At 41.4% G+C, this 25,000-nt stretch overlaps 1 protein-coding gene across 1 annotated transcript in view; it reads left to right on the top strand.

The window, feature by feature from the left end:
* The first annotated feature begins 8,520 nt into the window (after window positions 1–8,520).
* Window positions 8,521–25,000, top strand: part of LOC127531918 (protein NLRC3-like) — a 17,967-nt gene continuing 1,487 nt past the window's right edge. The window contains exons 1-11 of the mRNA XM_051942333.1: window positions 8,521–8,597; window positions 9,585–9,678; window positions 9,845–10,186; window positions 11,731–12,018; window positions 12,098–12,223; window positions 12,381–12,427; window positions 14,137–14,220; window positions 14,593–14,676; window positions 17,030–17,312; window positions 22,923–24,753; window positions 24,831–24,996. Of these exons, the coding sequence (XP_051798293.1) occupies window positions 8,589–8,597; window positions 9,585–9,678; window positions 9,845–10,186; window positions 11,731–12,018; window positions 12,098–12,223; window positions 12,381–12,427; window positions 14,137–14,220; window positions 14,593–14,676; window positions 17,030–17,312; window positions 22,923–24,753; window positions 24,831–24,996 (3,354 nt within the window). The 5' untranslated portion in view covers window positions 8,521–8,588. The remainder of the gene's footprint in view (window positions 8,598–9,584; window positions 9,679–9,844; window positions 10,187–11,730; window positions 12,019–12,097; window positions 12,224–12,380; window positions 12,428–14,136; window positions 14,221–14,592; window positions 14,677–17,029; window positions 17,313–22,922; window positions 24,754–24,830; window positions 24,997–25,000) is intronic.

Below are 25,000 nucleotides of genomic sequence, written 5' to 3'. Positions count from 1 at the left end.
TTGATCAGCAGGAGCCAGCTGATGGTTGGACAGAGTGTCATTTTTCTACACAGCATCAGAGTGAAGTTGTTGGATTTTCTTCCCAATAAAAGTGGTTGAGATGATGATGTGATCAGCTCCTTCATCAACATGTGAATGTGTAGAAATAAAGGCCAGAGTGAGGCTGTGGTCAGAGAGGAGGAGCTTTCTTAGTCCTCAGCTGTTTCCAGGAAGCTGCTGCAGCTTCATCATGTCTCATATTAACGTCATCTAAAGGTGCAGCAGCTGATCTTTGCTCTTTGTGTCTCAGAGTGACGGCAGCCTGCAGACACAGAGGAGGATTTTCTCTCAGACCTGGTCCACACAGCAGAGAGCTGCAGAGGAAGAAGCTGAGTGAGTGGAACTTTGCTTCTCTTTGATTCAGACACAAAAGACAGAATAGAAATCAGCTGATCACAAGAGTCCGTGTGAAAGGACAGAAACAGACTGAAAACACTGATAAAGAGTCAAAGAGAGCAGAAAGAAATCCAAGAGAACAGCTTTGATTACTGTCAGGAGAAATGTGGGGAGAAGAATCCTCACAGAAGTTTGTGTTTGGTTGAAAAGTTGAAGAATGAAAAGTATGTGGAGTCCATGAGAGACACTTAGTGCAGTAATGATGTGTTTAGTATCAGTCAGTGTTTGGTCTGGACTCTGAACAGGCTCAGTATAAAACTATAAACCTGATATGAGGCTCTGATCCTGGACCAGATAGAAAATCATTAACCTGAAGGACATTCTGATACACAGAGTACATGTATCCTACTACACACAGAGTACATGTATCCTACTACACACAGAGTACATGTATCCTACTACACACAGAGTACATGTATCCTACTACACACACAGAGTACATGTGTCCTACTACACACAGAGTACATGTATCCTACTACACACACAGAGTACATGTATCCTACTACACACACAGAGTACGTGTGTCCTACTACACACACAGAGTACATGTGTCCTACTACACACACAGAGTACATGTGTCCTACTACACACACAGAGTACATGTGTCCTACTACACACACACAGAGGACATGTGTCCTACTACACACACAGAGTACGTGTGTCCTACTACACACACAGAGTACATGTGTCCTACTACACACACAGAGTACGTGTGTCCTACTACACACAGAGTACATGTGTCCTACTACACACACACAGAGTACATGTGTCCTACTACACACACAGAGTACATGTGTCCTACTACACACACACAGAGTACATGTATCCTACTACACACAGAGTACATGTGTCCTACTACACACACAGAGTACATGTGTCCTACTACACACACACAGAGTACATGTGTCCTACTACACACACAGAGTACGTGTGTCCTACTACACACACAGAGTACATGTGTCCTACTACACACACACAGAGTACATGTGTCCGACTACACACACACAGAGTACATGTGTCCTACTACACACACACAGAGTACATGTATCCTACTACACACAGAGTACATGTGTCCTACTACACACACAGAGTACATGTGTCCTACTACACACACACAGAGTACATGTGTCCTACTACACACACAGAGTACGTGTATCCTACTACACACACAGAGTACATGTGTCCTACTTCACACACAGAGTACGTGTGTCCTACTACACACACAGAGTACATGTGTCCTACTTCACACACAGAGTACGTGTGTCCTACTACACACACAGAGTACGTGTGTCCTACTACACACACACAGAGTACGTGTGTCCTACTACACACACACAGAGTACGTGTGTCCTACTACACACACACAGAGTACGTGTGTCCTACTACACACACACAGAGTACATGTGTCCTACTACACACAGAGTACATGTATCCTACTACACACAGAGTACATGTATCCTACTACACACACAGAGTACATGTGTCCTACTACACACAGAGTACATGTATCCTACTACACACACAGAGTACATGTATCCTACTACACACAGAGTACATGTATCCTACTACACACACAGAGTACGTGTGTCCTACTACACACACAGAGTACGTGTGTCCTACTACACACACAGAGTACATGTGTCCTACTACACACACAGAGTACATGTGTCCTACTACACACACAGAGTACATGTGTCCTACTACACACACAGAGTACGTGTGTCCTACTACACACACACAGAGTACGTGTGTCCTACTACACACACAGAGTACGTGTGTCCTACTACACACACAGAGTACGTGTGTCCTACTACACACACACAGAGTACATGTGTCCGACTACACACACACAGAGTACATGTGTCCTACTACACACACACAGAGTACATGTATCCTACTACACACAGAGTACATGTGTCCTACTACACACACAGAGTACATGTGTCCTACTACACACACACAGAGTACATGTGTCCTACTACACACAGAGTACGTGTATCCTACTACACACACAGAGTACATGTGTCCTACTACACACACACAGAGTACATGTGTCCTACTACACACACAGAGTACGTGTATCCTACTACACACACAGAGTACATGTGTCCTACTTCACACACAGAGTACGTGTGTCCTACTACACACACAGAGTACATGTGTCCTACTTCACACACAGAGTACGTGTGTCCTACTACACACACAGAGTACGTGTGTCCTACTACACACACACAGAGTACGTGTGTCCTACTACACACACACAGAGTACATGTGTCCTACTACACACACAGAGTACATGTGTCCTACTACACACACACAGAGTACATGTATCCTACTACACACAGAGTACATGTGTCCTACTACACACACAGAGTACATGTGTCCTACTACACACACACAGAGTACATGTGTCCTACTACACACACAGAGTACGTGTGTCCTACTACACACACAGAGTACATGTGTCCTACTACACACACACAGAGTACATGTGTCCGACTACACACACACAGAGTACATGTGTCCTACTACACACACACAGAGTACATGTATCCTACTACACACAGAGTACATGTGTCCTACTACACACACAGAGTACATGTGTCCTACTACACACACACAGAGTACATGTGTCCTACTACACACACAGAGTACGTGTATCCTACTACACACACAGAGTACATGTGTCCTACTTCACACACAGAGTACGTGTGTCCTACTACACACACAGAGTACATGTGTCCTACTTCACACACAGAGTACGTGTGTCCTACTACACACACAGAGTACGTGTGTCCTACTACACACACACAGAGTACGTGTGTCCTACTACACACACACAGAGTACGTGTGTCCTACTACACACACACAGAGTACGTGTGTCCTACTACACACACACAGAGTACATGTGTCCTACTACACACAGAGTACATGTATCCTACTACACACAGAGTACATGTATCCTACTACACACACAGAGTACATGTGTCCTACTACACACAGAGTACATGTATCCTACTACACACACAGAGTACATGTATCCTACTACACACAGAGTACATGTATCCTACTACACACACAGAGTACGTGTGTCCTACTACACACACAGAGTACGTGTGTCCTACTACACACACAGAGTACATGTGTCCTACTACACACACAGAGTACATGTGTCCTACTACACACACAGAGTACATGTGTCCTACTACACACACAGAGTACGTGTGTCCTACTACACACACACAGAGTACGTGTGTCCTACTACACACACAGAGTACGTGTGTCCTACTACACACACAGAGTACGTGTGTCCTACTACACACACACAGAGTACATGTGTCCGACTACACACACACAGAGTACATGTGTCCTACTACACACACACAGAGTACATGTATCCTACTACACACAGAGTACATGTGTCCTACTACACACACAGAGTACATGTGTCCTACTACACACACACAGAGTACATGTGTCCTACTACACACAGAGTACGTGTATCCTACTACACACACAGAGTACATGTGTCCTACTACACACACACAGAGTACATGTGTCCTACTACACACACAGAGTACGTGTATCCTACTACACACACAGAGTACATGTGTCCTACTTCACACACAGAGTACGTGTGTCCTACTACACACACAGAGTACATGTGTCCTACTTCACACACAGAGTACGTGTGTCCTACTACACACACAGAGTACGTGTGTCCTACTACACACACACAGAGTACGTGTGTCCTACTACACACACACAGAGTACGTGTGTCCTACTACACACACACAGAGTACGTGTGTCCTACTACACACACAGAGTACATGTGTCCTACTACACACACAGAGTACGTGTGTCCTACTACACACACAGAGTACATGTGTCCTACTACACACACAGAGTACATGTGTCCTACTACACACACACAGAGGACATGTGTCCTACTACACACACACAGAGTACATGTGTCCTACTACACACACACAGAGTACATGTGTCCTACTACACACACAGAGTACGTGTGTCCTACTACACACACAGAGTACATGTGTCCTACTACACACACAGAGTACATGTGTCCTACTACACACACACAGAGTACATGTGTCCTACTACACACACACAGAGTACATGTGTCCTACTACACACACAGAGTACGTGTGTCCTACTACACACACACAGAGTACATGTGTCCTACTACACACACACAGAGTACATGTGTCCTACTACACACACAGAGTACGTGTGTCCTACTACACACACAGAGTACGTGTGTCCTACTACACACACAGAGTACATGTGTCCTACTACACACACACAGAGTACATGTGTCCTACTACACACACAGAGTACATGTGTCCTACTACACACACAGAGTACGTGTGTCCTACTACACACACACAGAGTACGTGTGTCCTACTACACACACACAGAGTACGTGTGTCCTACTACACACACACAGAGTACGTGTGTCCTACTACACACACAGAGTACGTGTGTCCTACTACACACACAGAGGACATGTGTCCTACTACACACACACAGAGGACATGTGTCCTACTACACACACAGAGTACATGTGTCCTACTACACACACACAGAGGACATGTGTCCTACTACACACAGAGTACGTGTATCCTACTACACACACAGAGTACATGTGTCCTACTACACACACAGAGTACGTGTATCCTACTACACACACAGAGTACATGTGTCCTACTACACACACAGAGTACGTGTATCCTACTACACACAGAGTACATGTGTCCTACTACACACACAGAGTACGTGTGTCCTACTACACACACAGAGTACATGTATCCTACTACACACACAGAGTACGTGTGTCCTACTACACACACAGAGTACATGTATCCTACTTCACACACAGAGGACATGTATATCAGTACTCTAACTCTCCTTGTCATTCAGTGCTTTTTATTTATTTCTCTTATTTTCTACATTGTAGATTAATCCTGAATATGAACACTTTTCTGTTTCCATCATGGTTCCATTTGTGTTCTTTTGTAGTTTGGATGTGTTCAGTGTTCATCTACAAGGTCCAAACCGTTGACTGCTAGTGGATCTACAGAGTACATGAATAATGAGAGTATTTTCATGACATTTTAACACATGTATACAGTTTGTGTGGATATTTATACTGCAGTATAATAGTACAGTATTCTGAATACGTGTACTCTGCATGTAGTAGTACTATTCCATCATTAAACTGCACTATTACCCGTGTGTAACGGTACTGTCCACATTAATGTCCTTTATTTCCTCTAGTTTATTTTCTCTGTGGTGTCCCGACCACTTCATGGTGTTTTTGGTCCGTTTCAGGCCATCACTGCCCCCCACCACACCAGCTTTCACACAATCAGCTGATCAATGGTCACATCTATGCCAAGGAATGTGTTGGACTGGGAGTAAAATGGTCCCACCAGATCCTGACTGGCTTTCTGACCCCCCAGTACAGGTAAAGTGCACATTTCAGAGAGTCCTTTTATTGAGGCCAGCCTGAGGAACACCTGAGCAATAATCCTGCTGTCTGATCAGCATCTGGATCTGAATGAAATGTATGTGGAGTCCATGAGAGACATTTAGTGCAGTAATGATGTGTTTAGTATCAGTCAGTGTTTGGTCTGGACTCTGAACAGGCTCAGTATAAAACTATAAACCTGATATGAGGCTCTGATCCTGGACCAGATAGAAAATCATTAACCTGAAGGACATTCTGATGGCAGATATTGTTGAGAAAACCAAATGAGTGGGCAGTAAAGCTGAAGTTCCTCCATAAACTCAGATCCTGCTTAGTCCAGACCTCAGAACTGATTCATGGTTCAGCCTCCGTTTTACTCAGAACAACTTTAGTTTCTGCTCCCATTTTTCTCAGACTTCTTCTCTGAACACTAAAGGTCTGTTTCTCTCCAATATTGTCCACAGATGTGTCTAAATGTGTGTCAGTGAGAACTTCTCCTATGTCCAGATAATCCATCCTCCTCACAGCTGAGGCAGATCCAGATGCTGATCAGACAGCAGGATTATTGCTCAGGTGTGCCTCAGGCTGGCCTCCATAAAATAATAACATTTCCTGTGTGATGGTTTGGTCCAGAGGTTCTCTAAAGGGTTAAAGAGGGCAGGACTAAGTAGCAGCCCTGTCTACATCCTCTTTGCAGGGCTCTAGAGTTGGACAGATTCCTCTTTATTTAGATCCTGGTGGTGGGAGATGAGTGTGTTGTTTTAATGCTTTGTATAAATTTACTAGTGAAATGGAAATGGTTGTACTTATATCGCGCTTTTATCCGAAGCGCTTTACATGATACGTCACAATTAGGGGTTCGGTGTCTTGCTCACAATGGGCCGAGGATTGAACCACAACCCTCTAGTTGTGAGACGGCCGCTCTACCCACTGAGCCATGCCGCCCCACTAGTGAACCCAAATCCAGCCGTTACTTGGTAGAGAAATTCCAGCCAACAGAGTGGAATGTCTTCTGAGCCGCTGAGAGGATTTCACTCTTTCTGCCTTTGTTTCTAGCGTCAGTGATGTGGAGGCTTTACCAGTATTGTGCTGCGTCTGCCTGTTTGCTACAAACCCAGTTTGATCCTCGTCTGTCAGAAACAGGAGGATTTTTTCAACCTCTCAGACAGAATTGATGCATACAGTTTATAATGGATGTTGAAAACACTCATTGGCCGATATGATTTAGACTCTGATCCTGGGCTCCGGTCGGGCTCTGGTCCTGGACTTGTTCTGTGAAGGATCAGAGTTCATGTTTCTTTGGAGCTTCTGTTGGTCAAAGTGTAATAATGTGGGATCATCTTTGTGTTGTGGTCCAGTGACTGCAGAGTGACTTCCATGAGTCATATTTAACAGACAGCAGTGAGCGCCCCCTGCTGGTTCCCCTCAGTGTTGCTGTCAGTGATCCTGTAGGATTAACTGCAGTCCTGCTGCTTCACCTGCAGTGCAGCTGGGTGGTCAGAGAATCCAGGCAAAGGCACAGATAGTGGCAGACACTCTACCCACTGAGCCATGCCGCCCCTATAAACATAATCTGTACTAAAAGAAGTCACTCTCCAAAAACCAAACGGGGATAACTGAAACAGGCAACAAAACAGAGTACTTAAAGTCTGGGAAGTTAAGCTACAGGAGCAAGGTAGGCAGATAGGGACCAAAAACAGGAACAGGCAGGAATCCGAGGGGAAGAAGAGCAGAGTCCATGGAGCTGAAGCAGTCAGGGGGTAAGCAGAACTTGGTGGGGAGAACATAATCCAAGGAGGGAAACAGAGTCTGTGAGGGAAGAGAGTCTGTGAAGGCATGTGAGTTAGTGATCCAGCAGGGAATGAATGAAAGCACAGAGCTTAAACAGCTGAGTGAGGTAGAGAACAGGTGAACGGAGTGAACTAATGACTGCAGCTGATGTGCATTACTGCAATCAGCAAAGTGCAGGCAGGTGAATGAGACAAGGGAGGCAGATACAGAGACCAGAGATGACAGGATGAGTGAGAGAAATGCAAGAGAGACAACAACAAAGAGGAAGAAGGAGAAACCTAGAGCAGGGATCATAACTTACCACCTGCTGACTTCAACAACAGATTGCATTCTGAACAGCTAATGCTGTTCCCCAGCAGGTTGTAATTAAAGTTACTGCCCACATATGTCACACCACCATTCTACTATTCATGAACACCTGGAAGAGTCCTGGAACTTTTGGATTCCATCACATATTAGAGAACAGATGTAGTTTAAGAATAATGACCTGAGCTAGAATGAGGGAATTTTCCAACAACTGCTGTAAGCTGCCCTTAAAAACATGTAAAATGAAAGAATCAGTCATTAAACTGGCAGCCAGAATGATAAACATCAGATGAGTGAAAATAAATGAGATTCTGTTCATTGACTGGTTCTACCATGAGGTCTGCTGTCTTTACCAAGTTGTTCCTGTGTTTTTGAACTTTCACTGAACATTTAAGCAGAAAAGTGTTTTATGACAGTTAAATTCTTTTCCATAAATCCCTCTCTCTATGTTTTATCATTCTAGATGATGTCATAACATGCTTCAAATCTGTGGTTCACATCATTGGATCCAAGTTCTAAAAACTCTCTTCTGGGTGGTTTCAAAGACGAGGAAACGGTTGCAGCCATGACACAGGTAGGTCAGCTACATTTGACTTTAAATGAAATCTGCTGCAAAGCTTTTTATCGCTTCAATCAAATGGAAATCATCACTTAGATATACAAGCTGTTCAACAGTGTTTTAGAAAGTAAACAGAATGACAAAGACAAGATTCTGTAGCTAATATGTAAAGTTTCACTGTTAAACTGTTAAACCTGTAAAAAAAACAACTGATGCAACATTTTAGTCACTGAGCTCATAAAGAAGTCAAAATGAAGAAAACGAGAATCCTCTGGGGCCAAACTATGGATTGTAATTTAAAGTAAAATAAAAGAATATGATGTACAGTTAGTTTCTGCTTTAAAGAAATGAAAAGGTCCATCTGCTGTTTTTGATGTAAATTTTACTCAACTTCCTTGAGTGTTTTTTCCTCAAAATGAATAAAACTGTGTTGTCTAGTTACCTTCATGCTTTTGGCCTTTTTCTGTCATTTCACACAATGTTGTTTTGAGAAATGGCACTTTAACCCTAAACCTGACAGTTTACCTTCTTTAAAGCCTTAAAATGACAGAAAAACCTTAAGAAATGTAAAAAAATCAGCAAAATGTACAATCCCAGGATTTCACATGAGCCCACCTGTGCTTAAGTAGAGGTGGAATTTAGCTTCAAATTTATTACATTTAAATGGACGTTCTATTAGAATGCTGATGGTTCCAAAAAAAATCCAACTCAGATTTACAGCAAACATACATTCTGATATTACAACACACCTTTAGGAATACTGATCAGGATGAAAAAATAATGAGAATAAAGTCATTTAAATGTGAGATCAGTCATAAACTCTGATTCTACAATAATTAACGTCTTCAGGATCTGTAAAGTCAAAGTGTTTTATCTGATCCAGATGTTGGAGATCTTTGATGATCTACAATCTGATTGGTGGATGACTGATGTTGCTCATATGTACAATGATTTTTCCAATCAGTGTGTTCCTCATTTTATTTATCATGTGATTTATTTCAGTTTTCTGAACTTCATGATGCTTCGTCTAAACCATGGACTCAGCTCAGTTCCTTCACAGCTTTGGTTTTCCTTCTTCTGACACAAAACTGTTCAGGTAACGACACACACAATCAAAATGTACATAAAACACAAAGATGGTTTATGTATTAAAGAAGAACATTTTAAAATATGTTCCCTCGAGAAAAAGGACAACTCGTATTCATTTCTTTCCTCACATGCCTCCTTTAAAAGCTGTAAAATCCCATCCTGTTTCTCTCCAGCTCTTCCCCAGGTGGTCGGTCCGTCTCAGCCGGTCCTGGCAACGGTTGGTTCTGACGTTCTTTTGTCGTGTCGGCTGGAACCTGCCGTCGATGCTTCAGACATGTCCATAGAGTGGTCCAGAGAAGACCTAGACCCTTCATATGTCTATGTGTGGTGGAGTGGAGAGGAACTAGAAAGTTCTAAACATCCTGATTATAAAGGAAGAACGTCACTGTTATTTGGTCAACTGGAGTTTGGAAACGTTTCACTGAAACTCTCCAACGTGAAACTGTCTGATGAGGGAAAATACAGATGCATCATTCGTACACTGGGTCGAGGATGTACTGTTGAACTGGTCGTTGGTGAGTTAATACTGAAACTTTAAGACTCGGATAATTGAGGTTTCTCAGGTTTTCTAAACATGTTTCTATGTCTGATCAGAACAAAGACTGTAGGAATGAGTCACTGCTCCAGTTTTAGGGTTTGTTTATGAGTGCAGCTCAGACAGAGTGACACGTTTTACAGTTAACTGCTTGATCCACATTCCAGCAGCTGTTTCTCAGGTCCTTGTTTCTTTCTAATCCACGCCATCATCTCTGTGGAGGTGGTGTCCATTGTTCTGATCAGGTCAAATAAAGCAGAACCTGAACCAGTGAAACTCCTCCTCTGTAGGAAAACAGGACAAAGGCCTCACAGCAGCAGCATTTTACAATCCAGGACTACTTTATAGCACCAGAAGGTTCAGTTTATACACAATCTAACAGGTTTTTGGTCTCACAGAGCAAATATAATGAGAACCGATGGCATTGACTGGTTCAGTAGACATTATAGATCTCACACATACATGTGCTGTTTGTCAACCATAGAACAGGTTTTCATGAGTTTCAGAATAACTTGTGGCTTAATTCAGTTCTCCTTTAGTGCAGCGTTTCTCCATTTAATCTATAGATTCATCCAACCCCCTGAAGTTTAAATGGACAATATTTGCCCCTCATCCTTCAACCCTCAGAGGAAGCACATTGCCATATTTTATGGTTTCAAACACTAAAGTCTCTCATTTACAGAATAATTCAGACTCTTTGTTGCGGCTCCAGATTGCAGTCAGTTTTAAATCCTCCTTCAGATGAATCTAGAACTTCACTGGAGTCCACTGAGGCAAACTGAACTGACTGGATGTAGTTTAAGTTGAAGGAAGTTTCTGTTGTTGATCAAACCATGGTGAGGTAAAGATCAGAGAGGAGGATAAAACATTTCAATCAGCTGTCCAACCAAACTGATAAAAGGAGAAAGTTCTGTTCAATAAGCCAACATTTAACAGAGTTTATCCAAGAAGGCTTGAAGCTTCAACTACAACCCAAAGGGCTTCTACAAAGTGATGAACAAAGAGTCCACATGTTTATCAGAGACATTCCAGTTTTTGATTCTTATTAAATTAAAGAAAATGTAAAAACATGTTGAATTCAAGAGTTATTGAGAGTATATTAATAGAGAAAATGTTTGTTTTTTCTTTTTAACATGAAATCTACATTCTGATTCAACTGAAATGTGTCATCAATGATGTTTTCTCATTTCTAATCAGCAGGTCACCCACACGTTTCTTTATTTTAAATCCTCAACCTGATCAAACATAACTGAGGATGTGGATTAGTTCTGGTTTCAGGTGGACTCTGTAGCTCCTCTAAAACCTCCATGTCACAGTCTTGATTGTAGGTTTCTTTCAGAACATCATTAAAATGCAGTTTTACTTTAGAGGAACGGGATTTTTCAGAGACAGAGTTGTAACAAAATGTGCAAACACTGAAGGAGTCTGATCACTTCCTGTTTTAAGGAGCTTGTTAGAAGCTGGTAAAGTTGTGAGATAGTTCTGTCCTTTTCTACTGTCTGATGTTTCCCTTCTTATCTTCAGGGACTGATTCAGTTACAGTCATCAGTCTAGCAGGACTTGGTAGAACCAGCAGCTCAGTGGACTTAAAGTGTGAGTCTGCAGGCTGGTATCCAGAACCTGAGGTGTTGTGGCTGGACGCTGATGGAAACCTCCTCTCTGCTGGACCTACAGAGTCAGACAGAGGTCCTGATGACCTCTATACTGTCATCAGCAGAGTGACTGTGGAGAAGAAACACGGCAACAAGTTCACCTGCAGAGTCCAGCAGAAGAACATCAAGCAGAGCAGAGAGGCTCTGATACACGTTACAGGTAGTTTGTGTTCACACTGACTAAATCCACTGTTCAGGTTATAATAAATGTCTCATTATTCCATGTTTTATTGTTTCAGATGAGTTCTTTAAGGTCCAGTCCAGTAACACCTCCACTATAGTCGGTTTGACTGTTGGTCTGACTGCTGCCTTCGTCCTGTTCATTCTAGCAGTTTTTCTTTTTGTTCGCACAAGAAGACAAAAGAGTAAGTCACATTAATGTAAAACTATTGACCTTTGTAAAGTATTGAAGCTTTAATGGAAACCATAATATAAGAGATTTTAATTCATTTCACACAACTGTCTGGACTGTCGTTCTTTCTGTATTTAAATACTGATGGTTTTATTTCTATTTATATTTAGGGAAAAAGAAGACTTTGGTCAATCAAAAAGAAGAACAGATTGGACTAGTAAGTACAGAAAGAGAAGTTTGACTGCTGGTAGATGAAGAAAGACTCCAAGATCAGGAGATGACAGAAAGTAAAGTCAAGTTTGATGTAAACAAACAATAATGGAACAAAGGAAGAAGGTTTGTGTCTGTAAAGCAGATCAGACGTCAGAATTCAAGCTGGAAGACGAGTAAAGAATCTGTGGAGAAGAAAAAGCAGATGTAGTTTATCAGTGAACAGAGGAAGTGGTTCAGTACAGAAACAGAGAAAACAACAGCTTTAGCAAACTTCAGTGGAGAGAAAAGGAAGTTTCTATTAAACACAAACTCACAGGTTTCTGTTTAATAACGACATGTTTGTTGTAACCAAAGAGTGTGAACCTGAACAGACGATCAGTAACTAAAGAGCAGGAGTCAAATGACTCCTTATTTTTACTCAAATGAAGCAAAATTGTGCAATGTTGATGCACTAAAGAAGCCTGTCCTTCAATGACAGTTATATTCTGCATGTTTAAATGTTCTTGGGGGGAGAAACAGATTCATTCATGGACCATTCATACAGTTGATGTTCATATCGGATTTTCAGTTTGTAACCAAGAATGAATTTAGAGTCAATATACCCCAAATAGTGAGTTGCAGAATACTGAAAATTTAGAAATTGTTGCTGTTTTCTTGTCCAGGTTGCTTTTGAAAAAGATTTTAAGCCCAATGAGTCTTACCTGGTTAAATAAACATTGATTGATTGATTGATTGATTGATTGACTGAGCACTCTTCACTCAACAGGTGGCTCAAGTGAGAAAGCAAAAACGTTGTGAAGCATGTGCTGATGATATTCAGCATTTTGATGAGATACACTCAGCACAGTCAGTCTGTTCCTGTGCCCTAAATGCTCTTCATGTAGTACATATTCTTGGAAAGAGAAAAAGAAAGGTTTCTGCTGCTCTCATGATAGTTTACAGTCTGTGAAAACTTATACCACTTTCCACGAACCACTTTGTGTCAGGATAACTGAGACTGGCTTGATCCCTAATAATGATGGGTTGCAATGAATAATGAGCCGGTTTATACTGGACATATTTGGTGACTTTTACGAGATTATTATGAGTACAGAGTTGATATGTTGATATCAACAAAGTCGTTGATATCAAAGTTGATATGTTCCTTGTGAATTTAAATACAATATTTTCTGTCTATAGAAAAAAGAATCAAATCCACCACCAACTGCATCCAGTTACTGCCCATTCACTTTTTTTGGCCCCATGGGGCTCATGGAAATGGTCAGTTTGGACGTGTTTTGTCAATTAAATATTTACATTTCAATCGCTGCAGTCACCCTCCCTAAAACAAATTGGAGCCAAGAAGCACAAAAAAGCATCAAGGAGCAACGTTGATTTGATGTCAAGTATTTTGATTTACGATGTAATTGCGCAGTAAAATGATATGGGATTGATCCCTTTGTAGGGCCTCTTTACCACAATAACGATCTCAAAGCCTCTTCAAGCTATTTATGGTAGTAGTCACAATCTTCACTATTTCTAAACATCAAATTGACCTCAAGGTGCCCGCTGGGAAAAAGAAGTTAATGGTTGTATGTAAAGAAACAGCAGCTTCTGGATGAAAACACAAGATGGAGACTGAACTGTAGATTCTGAAGGAAAAGATGGAAAATAACAAGGTCTGACATCTCTGGAATATCAATGAAGGTTCAGTAATTCTGATTTTACCTGCAGCTGTTGGGAAGTCATTCAGAAACCAACAATCAGCTCCATCAGGAGAAACAGAAAAATGAGACCCTGAGGAATCAGCTGGTAGAGGTAAATCTCATCATCATCATCTTCATAAAGTAACTTAATAAAACCTCAACCTTTTCTGGAATATCGATGAAGGTTCAGTAATTCTGACTTTACCTGCAGAAACAGAAAAGTCTCCTGCATTCGATGGGCGCTGATGTTAATTTTAGTTCTTAATAAATGTAAAGTTTGATCTGCTGTAGATTCTAACAGTTACAGTTTACAGCAGAAGTGAGAACAAACCGTGTAAAACCACTTCAATGTCAGATCATTCACAGCTGGATGCACAGTAACTGCAGCACCTCTAAGATGAACACTCGGTGTTTTCTGCTCTGTGAAATTAAAAACTATCAGTCTCACACCTTAAAATCACAGCATGTGTTTCTCTACCTGCAGCTGAAGATAAATCATTCAGAAACCAAGAATCAGCTCAAGGTGGAGAAACAGAAACTTGAGAACCTGGAGTCTGAGCTGGAAGAGGTAAAGCTCACCATCATCACCTTTATAAATAAAAACTGACGTTCACTGATCTCTGTCTCACCATGATGTAATGTTGATAAAATTAATGAAGCGATGTTCACTTTGAACACAAACAATGATTTTATAAATATCCACTTTAAATGTGAGCATAAATCAGTGAAGGTCAGTAAAAGGAAGTAAAGTTTGGAAACACTGTGGTGTCACTTCCACTGCACAAACATCCATCATTCTGAAAGCAACAATTATCTTCATAAACCACTGAACTACATTCTCATTTTTCACACAAATCTGTTTTCTGAAAAGAATTCTCAGAATGTGACGTTGTAGGAAAAGTTTAGTTTGAAAGAGACACAAAGTTTCCTAAAGAAGACATAAAACAGGATTCATGTTCCACGTGGAACCTTTATTCTGACACTTTGGTTTCACTTTCATTCACTGGTTGGTTACATTTCTGCAGTTAGAAAAACACCATGATTTGGGTAAAATATGAACCTTTGAAAACATGTTTGAAGACTTTCTGTCATTTTCTCTGTTATCAGGTTGACAAGAAATAAAAGATGTTGATTAGAAACATATCAAACATGTATTTTAGTTAAATGTGAACATCATGTTGACAGACAGAGTTACTGAATTAAAATAAGGTGATAAAGTGAATGTTCCAAGCAGCTGGTTCAGAGCAGAACTTCCTCACCATCTAAAGCTACAGAAACAGAGATTTAACAGAACTCAGCTGTGTTCCATGAAGATGGTTTTAATGAGTCTACAACCAATCAGAAGTCACACATTAATGTACAGATGTGTTCAATAAATAAACTATTTGTTGAATGAGAAGCTGAACTGATGAAGACTGAGAGAAAACTGAAGACAGTGATCCAGAACAAGATCCAGGAGGTTCATGTTTTCTCTCTGATCATTGATCTGCTCTCATCTCTCTTCTCTTTTCATATCATACTGGTCTGTTGTTGAGACCAAAACAACCTCAAATATCCAGAAGAACAAGACAACAAACAGCTGTTTTTAGTTCCACAGTGATCTCTGATTCTGATTTTATTTTTCATGTTTGGTTAAAAAAAATGAAACTATTTTCCAGACAAAGTGGAACAAGTTTAAATCGGTTCCTTCTAAGGAGGACATTCTTCTTTAAAACCAGAATCAGTGTTGTTCCTGAACTGTCTTTCACCAGATAAAGGTTTTTAATCTTTGATGTGTATTTAAAGTTGTTTTTAAGAACTGTCCTCAGCATCAGTTACATCATTTCTCATTTTTTTCCACACTGTCTTTGTCTTTCATTGTTTTTTTTACTGATATTTTGCTGCTGCAGGCTAAATTAAAACCCTAGAATAAAGAGAGGGAATAAAAACCTGAGAGAAAACCAGAATCAGGGAAGGTTGCTATCGGCCTTGACCAGTCAGAGTAGGGATGATGGGGAAATTCACACCCCAGTGGCCACAGACTGTAATATCAGGTGATTTCCTTCCATTGGGAGCAGCTTCAGCTTCAGTGTCTAACCCAAGGACCCTGATGGAGGGACCAGGGATTGAACCACAGCTGCCCTGTGGCTGTAAGGTTATTAACAAGGTCCAGCAGGATGTAACACATTACACCTACTTTATATTTTCTACAGTAGCTTCCTGTCAGCTTTATTTATGTGGGAACAACTACAAACATCTAGAGTTGACCAAAGTGCTGCAGCTGGTAATTATCCAGCTGTAACAGAACTAAGTGGAACAAGCAATCTGTTTATAAAAGAGAATAAAACTGTACAATACAGTTAAAAAAAAGACAGATTTGGAGATCTAGGATTAAAGTTTATGTCTGTAAAAGGAGCAGATGCTGTTCCTCTGAGGTTGAAGTCTCCTTGTTGGTCTTTGCTCTGTCCATCATGTTCATGATGATGCAGTGGAAAGAAAATCAACAGGAGAGGTTCAAAAATAAGATCTTTAATTACACAAAAGGTCTGAGCCTTGACTCTGCAGACAGAAGACATGATCATTTTAACACGCACACACTACCAGTCTACAGTTTGGACACTACTTCTCATTTTAGAATGTTAACAGAGTGTCAGTCATCTTCCAGTGTCCTTCCCTTCTGGCCATGTCCATCCACTCTGATCATCGTCTACCACATCTAACTATGATTACTGGGACCATTGATCGCTCTGATCATTCAGTAGATGACAACTTTTAAAATTCTACTTTCTCATGTTCAGTTGCCAAGACGATGTGTCCTCATTTAAAATCAGCAGGACAGGAAGAACACTAGAAAGACCCTTCTAGCAAATTATCCAACAACCTCCACCACACCAACAACACAACTGTTCATTAACTGCTGATGTTTTCTTTGACTTTATCAGGGAGCCTCGATGACTTCAGAAGTCCTCAGAAACATCCTGGATGATCTGGATGATGATGAGCTGCATGAATTACAGTCGTTCCTGCAGCAGCCCAACAATGTTCAAGGCCTCCCAGCCATCAAAGAGAGCCGAGTAAAGAAAAAAAACAAATGTGACACTGTGGATGTGATGGTGGAGATTTATGGACTTCAGAGAGCTGTGGAGGTGACCAGGGTGGTTTTAGAGAAGATCTCCAGGAATGATCTGCTGGAGAGGATTCCTGCCAGCAGCTCAGGACCAGAAGGTCAGTCACAAGACAAGAACAACATGATATCATTACAGTCAGAAAGACGCATGATGGTTCTGTTACAGTCTGATAGAGTTCAGGTTCTGCTACAGTCTGATAGAGTTCAGGTTCTGTTACAGTCTGATAGAGTTCAGGTTCTGCTACAGTCTGATAGAGTTCAGGTTCTGTTACAGTCTGACAGAGTTCAGGTTCTGTTACAGTCTGATAGAGTTCAGGTTCTGTTACAGTCTGATAGAGTTCAGGTTCTGCTACAGTCTGATAGAGTTCAGGTTCTGTTACAGTCTGACAGAGTTCAGGTTCTGTTACAGTCTGATAGAGTTCAGGTTCTGCTACAGTCTGATAGAGTTCAGGTTCTGTTACAGTCTGATAGACTTCAGGTTCTGCTACAGTCTGATAGAGTTCAGGTTCTGTTACAGTCTGATAGAGTTCAGGTTCTGCTACAGTCTGATAGAGTTCAGGTTCTGTTACAGTCTGATAGAGTTCAGGTTCTGCTACAGTCTGATAGAGTTCAGGTTCTGCTACAGTCTGATAGAGTTCAGGTTCTGTTACAGTCTGATAGAGTTCAGGTTCTGTTACAGTCTGATAGAGTTCAGGTTCTGCTACAGTCTGATAGAGTTCAGGTTCTGTTACAGTCTGACAGAGTTCAGGTTCTGCTACAGTCTGATAGAGTTCAGGTTCTGCTACAGTCTGACAGAGTTCAGGTTCTGTCAGTTTTTGCTGAGTCCACATTAAGGTCAGTTCTTCTTTAAAATCTACTGATCAACCCTACTGACTGAATGCTGCCCCCTGCTGTTTAAACCTTGGTATAAGCTCTTTCAATTCTCCTACTGTCAAGCATATTTGCTCTACTCAGACTGTTACTCATTATATTCTGCACTCTATCTGCAATGCCACTTTATCTCATGGTCATGTTTATGTTTCACTCACTTCTGCTTATCTTAGTTCTTAGTTGTTGCTTGGTTCTAGTTTTTCTTCCGTTGTCCCTAGATTCCTTGAGTTTTGCTTTCTAGTTCTTAATTTACTTAATTTTTGCCTTTTTAAAATGTATTTTGTACATTATATTTCTAAAGTCATCTACACTACCCGTGTAAAGTTTGGACAGTCCTTCTTATTCAATTCCTTTTATTTGTTTGTATTCTCCAGTATTGCTGTATTGATTAATACTGAAGATTAACACTTTTTTGTTTTCAACATAATTCCAAATATATTCTTTTATAGTTTTGATATCTTCAGTATTAATCTGCAGTGTATAAATAAAAAGCACTGAATGAGAAGTTGTGTCCAAACTTTTTGACTGGTAGTGTGTGTAGCGACTTCAACGAATAAAAGTCGCTGAGAGACTGATACTGGGCCTATTTGTCCAACGAGCTAAACAAAAGAACCCACTGAGATTTCCATATAATTAATTTGACCTTTTATTGAAGAAAAAGACAATCAACTCATGATAACATGCACAAAGTTTGAATCAAAGAAAAATAACGAAAATAGCAAATGTAGCGAATGTAGCAATCAACAAAAAATACGGCGACCCATTTCACTCCCCCTCTAACAAACAAAAACATCAAGACAGGTATATATTTGCTTACATAGATTTGCTTAATTTTCCCCGCCCATATCCAGGTGACCCGCTATTAACCTATTTATCATAATCATAAAATAATACTATAGTGAAACAAACACACAATTAATATACCCTTAATCTTATCATGAAACAATTCATGCATGGCTCCTAAAGAGAGTGTGTGTGTGTGTGTGTGTGTGTGTGTGTGTGTGTGTGTGTGTGTGTGTGTGTGTGTGTGTGTGTGTGTGTGTGTGTGTGTGTGTGTGTGTGTGTGTGTGTTCTTGTACTTGCAACATGGTGAGTACCATTTTCTGCATTTAACTATCAAAGTGAGGACATTTTTACAAAGTGAGGACATTTTGGCCGGTCCTCACTTTGAAACAGCCATGTTTGAGGGTGAAGACTTGTTTTTAGAGAACAGGTATGAATTGAGGTTTTGTTAGGGTTAGGGTAAGGATTAAGTTTAGGCAATCAGTTGTGATGGTTAAGGTTAGGGTAAGGCTCTAGGAAATGCATTACGCCTATGGATGTCCTCACTAAGATAGAAGTACAAACATGTGTGTGTGTGTGTGTGTGTGTGTGTGTGTACGGGAAAATTAGGGGTGAGTCCAAACTTTGGCCTGGTAGTGTGTATATGTATATGCATATATTTTTGTCAGGGTAGAGACTGCGATTTGGTAGAATAAGAGTTTCTACCAATAGAGATTGCGATCGCAATCTCTATTGGTAGAAACTCCAATCCTACCAGTAGAGATTTGTCAGGGCTAAGGTTAGACTTTTAAGGTTAGGGTCAGGGCAGGGGTCAGATTTAAAGTTCCATCTCTACTGGTAGGATTGGAGTTTCTACTGGTAGAGATTACAATCGCAAACTCTACTGGTAGAAACTCCAATTCTACCAGAAATATATATACTGCTATATATATTTCTACTACTGTTGCACGAAGAGAGAGTAAAATAATTTCAATTCTTGGTATGTCATGTGCATATTGAAGAATTGACTATAAAGCTGACTTTGAGAAATACTAAAATTAGTTCTGTGGAAGCAAAGCCTGTCCTCACCTGTTCTCACCAAATTATGAGTCGATCAGACAGTTTCTGAAGATTCTTCATTCATCCTGTTTAGCTGGGAGTGGTCCTGCAGTTTACAACCAGAGGGAAGCTGACCAATCAGCTCTCAGTAAGGACAGAGACATGTTGATGAAGCAGCTGCTTTCCAAACCACAAACCTTTAAGTTTAAATACATCCTACACAAAGTATTCACTGTGTCCTGCAGTGTTCATACAATTAGAACATCCTACTTGATAATATGGAGCCTTAAACTGTGACTGTCCCAGTCTGTAGTAATGCGGTGTCATCTGACTGTGAGTCTCAGCAGCTCAAACTTATTTATATTTCCACGACACACTGTTAAGAGCTGTGACTGTTCATAGAATGTGGATCAGAACAGCCAGAAAAACGTGCTAGTTTTCATTCTACAAAATTAGTTTGAATGCTGTAGGACATCTGGGTAGTTCTGACATCCTACATTTAACATAAATGTGTAACCTTTTTTCAGATGATCAGACACATAATTTTGTCAAAAACATACCTGACATGTTTCGACGGAGCCTTCCGTCTTTGTCAGAGGTGTCACTAGGTGGTGTGTGACGCAGTTAAAAACCAGCTGATGTTCACCATGTACATTGTCGGTCAGTATAGCCTTCTTTAACCCTTTCCTCAGGTTAAATCAGGACCAGCTCTCCGTTTAAAGGGTTAGATTCTATCTGCCTATTAGTATTCCACCTAACAGGTTTCAGCAGAATAATTAAGCTGGTGTCGAGGAATACTCGCCTAGGTCCTAACTGTCTTCTTCCAAACGTCTTACCCCTCTTACTCCAATAAATACTCTCTTACTAAGCAGCCCACCTAAGTAGTAGAATTGATTTATTGATCACGTTTGTTAACGACAGCTTTCCTCTTAAAACTGTGGCACTTGTTGATATTCCTGGGTTCGTTTTAGAGGTTTGGATAACTAACCTCAGGGGTAATGTTTAAATAACTAGTTGGATTAAAGTAACCTTTAAGAACCATTAGATTTAATGCACACAATCAACTAACTTTTTACCACTATGCAGAATAGGTGAATCATAATCATTTCATTAGACTTCTCTTTAAATGCAATATAGTGTTTTATTAAGCAATTATTAGCAGGGGCACAGCATTAATTCATGATTAAACAATTTAATTATTTCTGATTATTTCCAACTAAACTAAGCTGAGCGTACCTAAGAATCTTCTCTAATTAGTAAATTTAGGAGAGAGAGCGGACAGCCAGGCCTTAGCTGCCACGCCCAGTCTTGACCTGCATCTGGTTGAGCCACTCTATCGACCAGTAGACTCGGTACGAAGTCTTCTTTGTGGGCAGAGGGTGTTCTTCCGAGGCAGGGGGAGTGGAGAGGTCCCGATAGCCAATCGTTGGTCTGGCAGTTATCTTTTGTAGCAGCTGGAACACAAGTGCGGGCGTCTCAGCTGTCTTCTCAGTCGGATGGTGGTGGTGGAAAGCCCCCGTCTCATCAGGCTGTGGTGGGTCACTGGGTCCTCCAGCCCCTGGAGTGGAGCAGCCCTCTGCTGCTGCCTCCTGTGCCTCTCTGGATGCCATGGGTGCTTGCCTCTCTTCATCTCTTTGGATAACTGCAGACCTCTCAGGACTCTCCGTCTGGCAGAGTGTGGTCTTCGCTTGTTGAACAAAGTCAGAAAAAGACTTTGCCTCCAACGATGTTCTCAGCGATCTCTGGAGCCTAAGTCCTGCGTTGTCTTCCCGTCTCTAGGGCAATAGATGCGGTGAAGATTCTTCAGAACTCTGGCAATGCTCCCCGGCAGCTCCGGCGAGCAGCATCTCCCCCCTCCGGGGGAGAACTCCGAACTCAGTGTCTCTGACTCTGGGTTTTATACCCTAGTTCGACTTCAGCTTAGCACATACACATTTCTACACACAATTCTAACTAGTAGGTACGCCCAGGTAATTAATTCATAGGTTTAAGACACAACCTTCTTCCTATCACGCATACATCATTCTTTCCATCTTTTCTGTTAACACATCCACTTGTTACACACACTTCAGTTGTCATGACAATGTAGGCCTGAGCCCATCCTGTCACCCTGTGGAAACTCCAAGTTCCTTATTTCTGAGGAGACTTCTGCTTTTCCCATCCTGTGTAAACTCAGAACTGTCACTTAATATCACAGCTTAAAGACACAATCAGTTACACTGAATCACTTTTTAAATCATTCTTCTTAGCATGATCAAATAACTCATTTTAAATCATTCTCTTCTATAGCAATCATCATTTTCAGAATATATATCAGCCTATTAAAATCATTCTTACATCAAGCATAAGCATAATCATGTGGTTAACTTATAATGTTTCTCATTTTAACTTTTCATTGGTTTGCTTAAAGCTTTTATTTAGGTGGTGGTTGCTCCTGGGATCTCAAATAACTAGGCCCCACTTGACAACATTTAACATAATATGTACTGAGACGTACTAGATTAACATAATAGTTACTGGGACGTACTACGTCTTTTTCTGTGTGTACCATCTGATATGTTAGCATGTAGTACTATGTAACATTACGTTATACTTTTAGACCATCATTGTGCAAAAAGTCGAGGAGACTTGCCTATCTCTGTACTGCCTCATCCACATTCCTATCCTGTTATCTTCGATAGTTAACCATCTGGGTCGTCCTTTAGCTGAGCTGATCTTTCAATCACTTTTTTCAGCCACTTTCTTCCAAATGATCAGGGTAAGTTGCTGCTTTATGTGCAGAGTTTAGGATGAAACTTCCATTAATATGTTTGGACATTTACAATTCCCATTCACTAAAATAACCTTTTTGAAGCATTAAACATCTCACACACAATTGGCACAACTTTTATTACCATCAGAAGTTATAAGTGGTTAATTAAAATGTCAGCTTCTTTGCAGTTGCTTGTGTTTTTCCAACAACAGCGGAGGTTTCTGTAGACACACACCTCACGCTGTTCCCTTCATGTTTGACACAGATCAGACTGTTCCGGGACCAGAACCACGTCCCATCACATATTACCAACAGAAGCTTCAGTCAAACTTCCAGGACACGTTTAAGGTTACAACAGAGGGGTGGGATGAAGATAAGCAGCGTCTGGTTGATATCTACACAGAGCTGTACATCACAGCTGGCCGGGACGTGCACGTCAACACACAGCATGAGGTCCTACAGATTGAGGAGGTGTGGAAGCCATCAGACACAGAGACACAGATCCAACCCAGAGACATTTTGAAGTATCCCTCTGGAAAATACAGACCCATCAGAACAGTGCTGACCAATGGGATTGCAGGGATTGGAAAAACATTCCTCGTGCGCAAGTTTGTGTTGGACTGGGCCGAAGAAAGAACCAATCAAGACGTGCATCTTATTTTCCCGTTCACTTTCTGTGCCCTGAATTCACTGCAGGGAAAAGAGTTTGGTTTGGCAGAGCTCATTCATTTCTGTATCCCAGAAACTAAAGACGTCACAGTGGAGGCTCTGAATTACATCTTTACAGCTCTGCAGTCATCAGGAAACAGCAGCTACCACAAGAGCAGATTCAAACTGCTGTTTGTGTTTGATGGACTGGACGAGAGTTGCCTTCGTCTGGACTTTGATGTCAACAACATTCGCTCATTGGACGTAACAAAGTCAACAAAAATAGAAGTCCTGCTGAGGGAACTTATCAGTGGAAATCTGTTGCCCTCAGCTCGCCTCTGGATAACCACACGACCTGCAGCAGCCAATCAGATCCCTGAAAACCTCATCAACACTATAACAGAGGTCAGAGGGTTCATCAACTCACAGAAGGAGGAGTACTTCAGGAAGAGATTCGGAGATGAGACGCAGACCAGCAGCATCATCTCCCACATGAAGAAGTCACGAAGCCTCCACATCATGTGCCACATCCCAGTGTTCTGCTGGATCACTGCTAAAGTTCTGGAGGAGCTGCTGAGAAACAGAGAGGGAGGAGATCTGCCCAGACCCCTGACTGAGATGTACTCAGAGTTTCTAAGATTTCAGATTGATCACACAAAAGAAAAGTACGGTCCAGAAAAGTGCATTCAGTACATAAAGTCATTAGCTAAACTGGCTTTTGAACAGCTGCAGAAGGGAAACCTGATCTTCTATGAGAAAGATCTGAGAGAAAGTGGCATCAACGTGAGTGAAGCCTCAGTGTACTCAGGAGTGTTCACAGAGATCTTCAAAGCAGAGCGTGGACGAAAACAGGAAGACAAGATGTTCAGCTTCGTCCATCTGAGTGTTCAGGAGTTTCTGGCTGCTCTTCATGTCCATCAGACCTTCATCAACTCTGGAATCAACCTGCTGGAAGAACAACAACAAACAACCTCCAACAAACCTGATCCAACAGCTTTCTACCAGAGAGCTGTGGACGAGGCCTTACAGAGTCCAAACGGACACCTGGACTTGTTCCTGCGCTTCCTCCTGGGTCTGTCACTGCCGACCAATCAGAATCTCCTACGAGGCCTGCTGACACAGACAGGAAGTAGTTCACAGACCAATCAGAAAACAGTGGAGTACATCAAGGAGAAGATCAGTGAGGATGTGTCTGCAGAGAGAAGCATCAATCTGTTCCACTGTCTGAATGAACTGAAGGATGTTTCTCTAGTGGAGGAGATCCAACAGTCCCTGAAATCAGGACGTCTGACCACAGATAAACTGTCTCCTGCTCAGTGGTCAGCTCTGGGCTTCATCTTACTGTCATCAGGAGAACATCTGGACGTGTTTGACCTGAAGAAATACTCTGCTTCAGAGGAGGTTCTTCTGAGGCTGCTGCCAGTGGTCAAAGCCTCCAAGAAAGTTATGTAAGTAGTTGGAGACTGAAGATCCTTTTTCATTTTGCTGCTGTTTCATCAGTATAATGTGCTTTTTGTCTCTTCAGACTGAGTGGCTGTAATCTGTCAGAGAGAAGCTGTGGAGCTCTGTCCTCAGTCCTCAGCTCCCAGTCCTCCAGTGTGACAGAGCTGGACCTGACTAACAACAACCTGCAGGATTCAGGAGTGGAGAGTCTTTCTGCTGGACTGGAGAGTCCACACTGTAAACTGGAAGCTC

The sequence above is a fragment of the Acanthochromis polyacanthus genome, chromosome 22, assembly GCF_021347895.1.
Source record: "Acanthochromis polyacanthus isolate Apoly-LR-REF ecotype Palm Island chromosome 22, KAUST_Apoly_ChrSc, whole genome shotgun sequence".
Classification (NCBI taxonomy): Eukaryota; Metazoa; Chordata; class Actinopteri; family Pomacentridae; genus Acanthochromis; species Acanthochromis polyacanthus.
The sequence above is the reverse complement of the archived record's forward strand: the minus strand, read 5'-3'. Positions and strand labels throughout refer to the sequence as shown.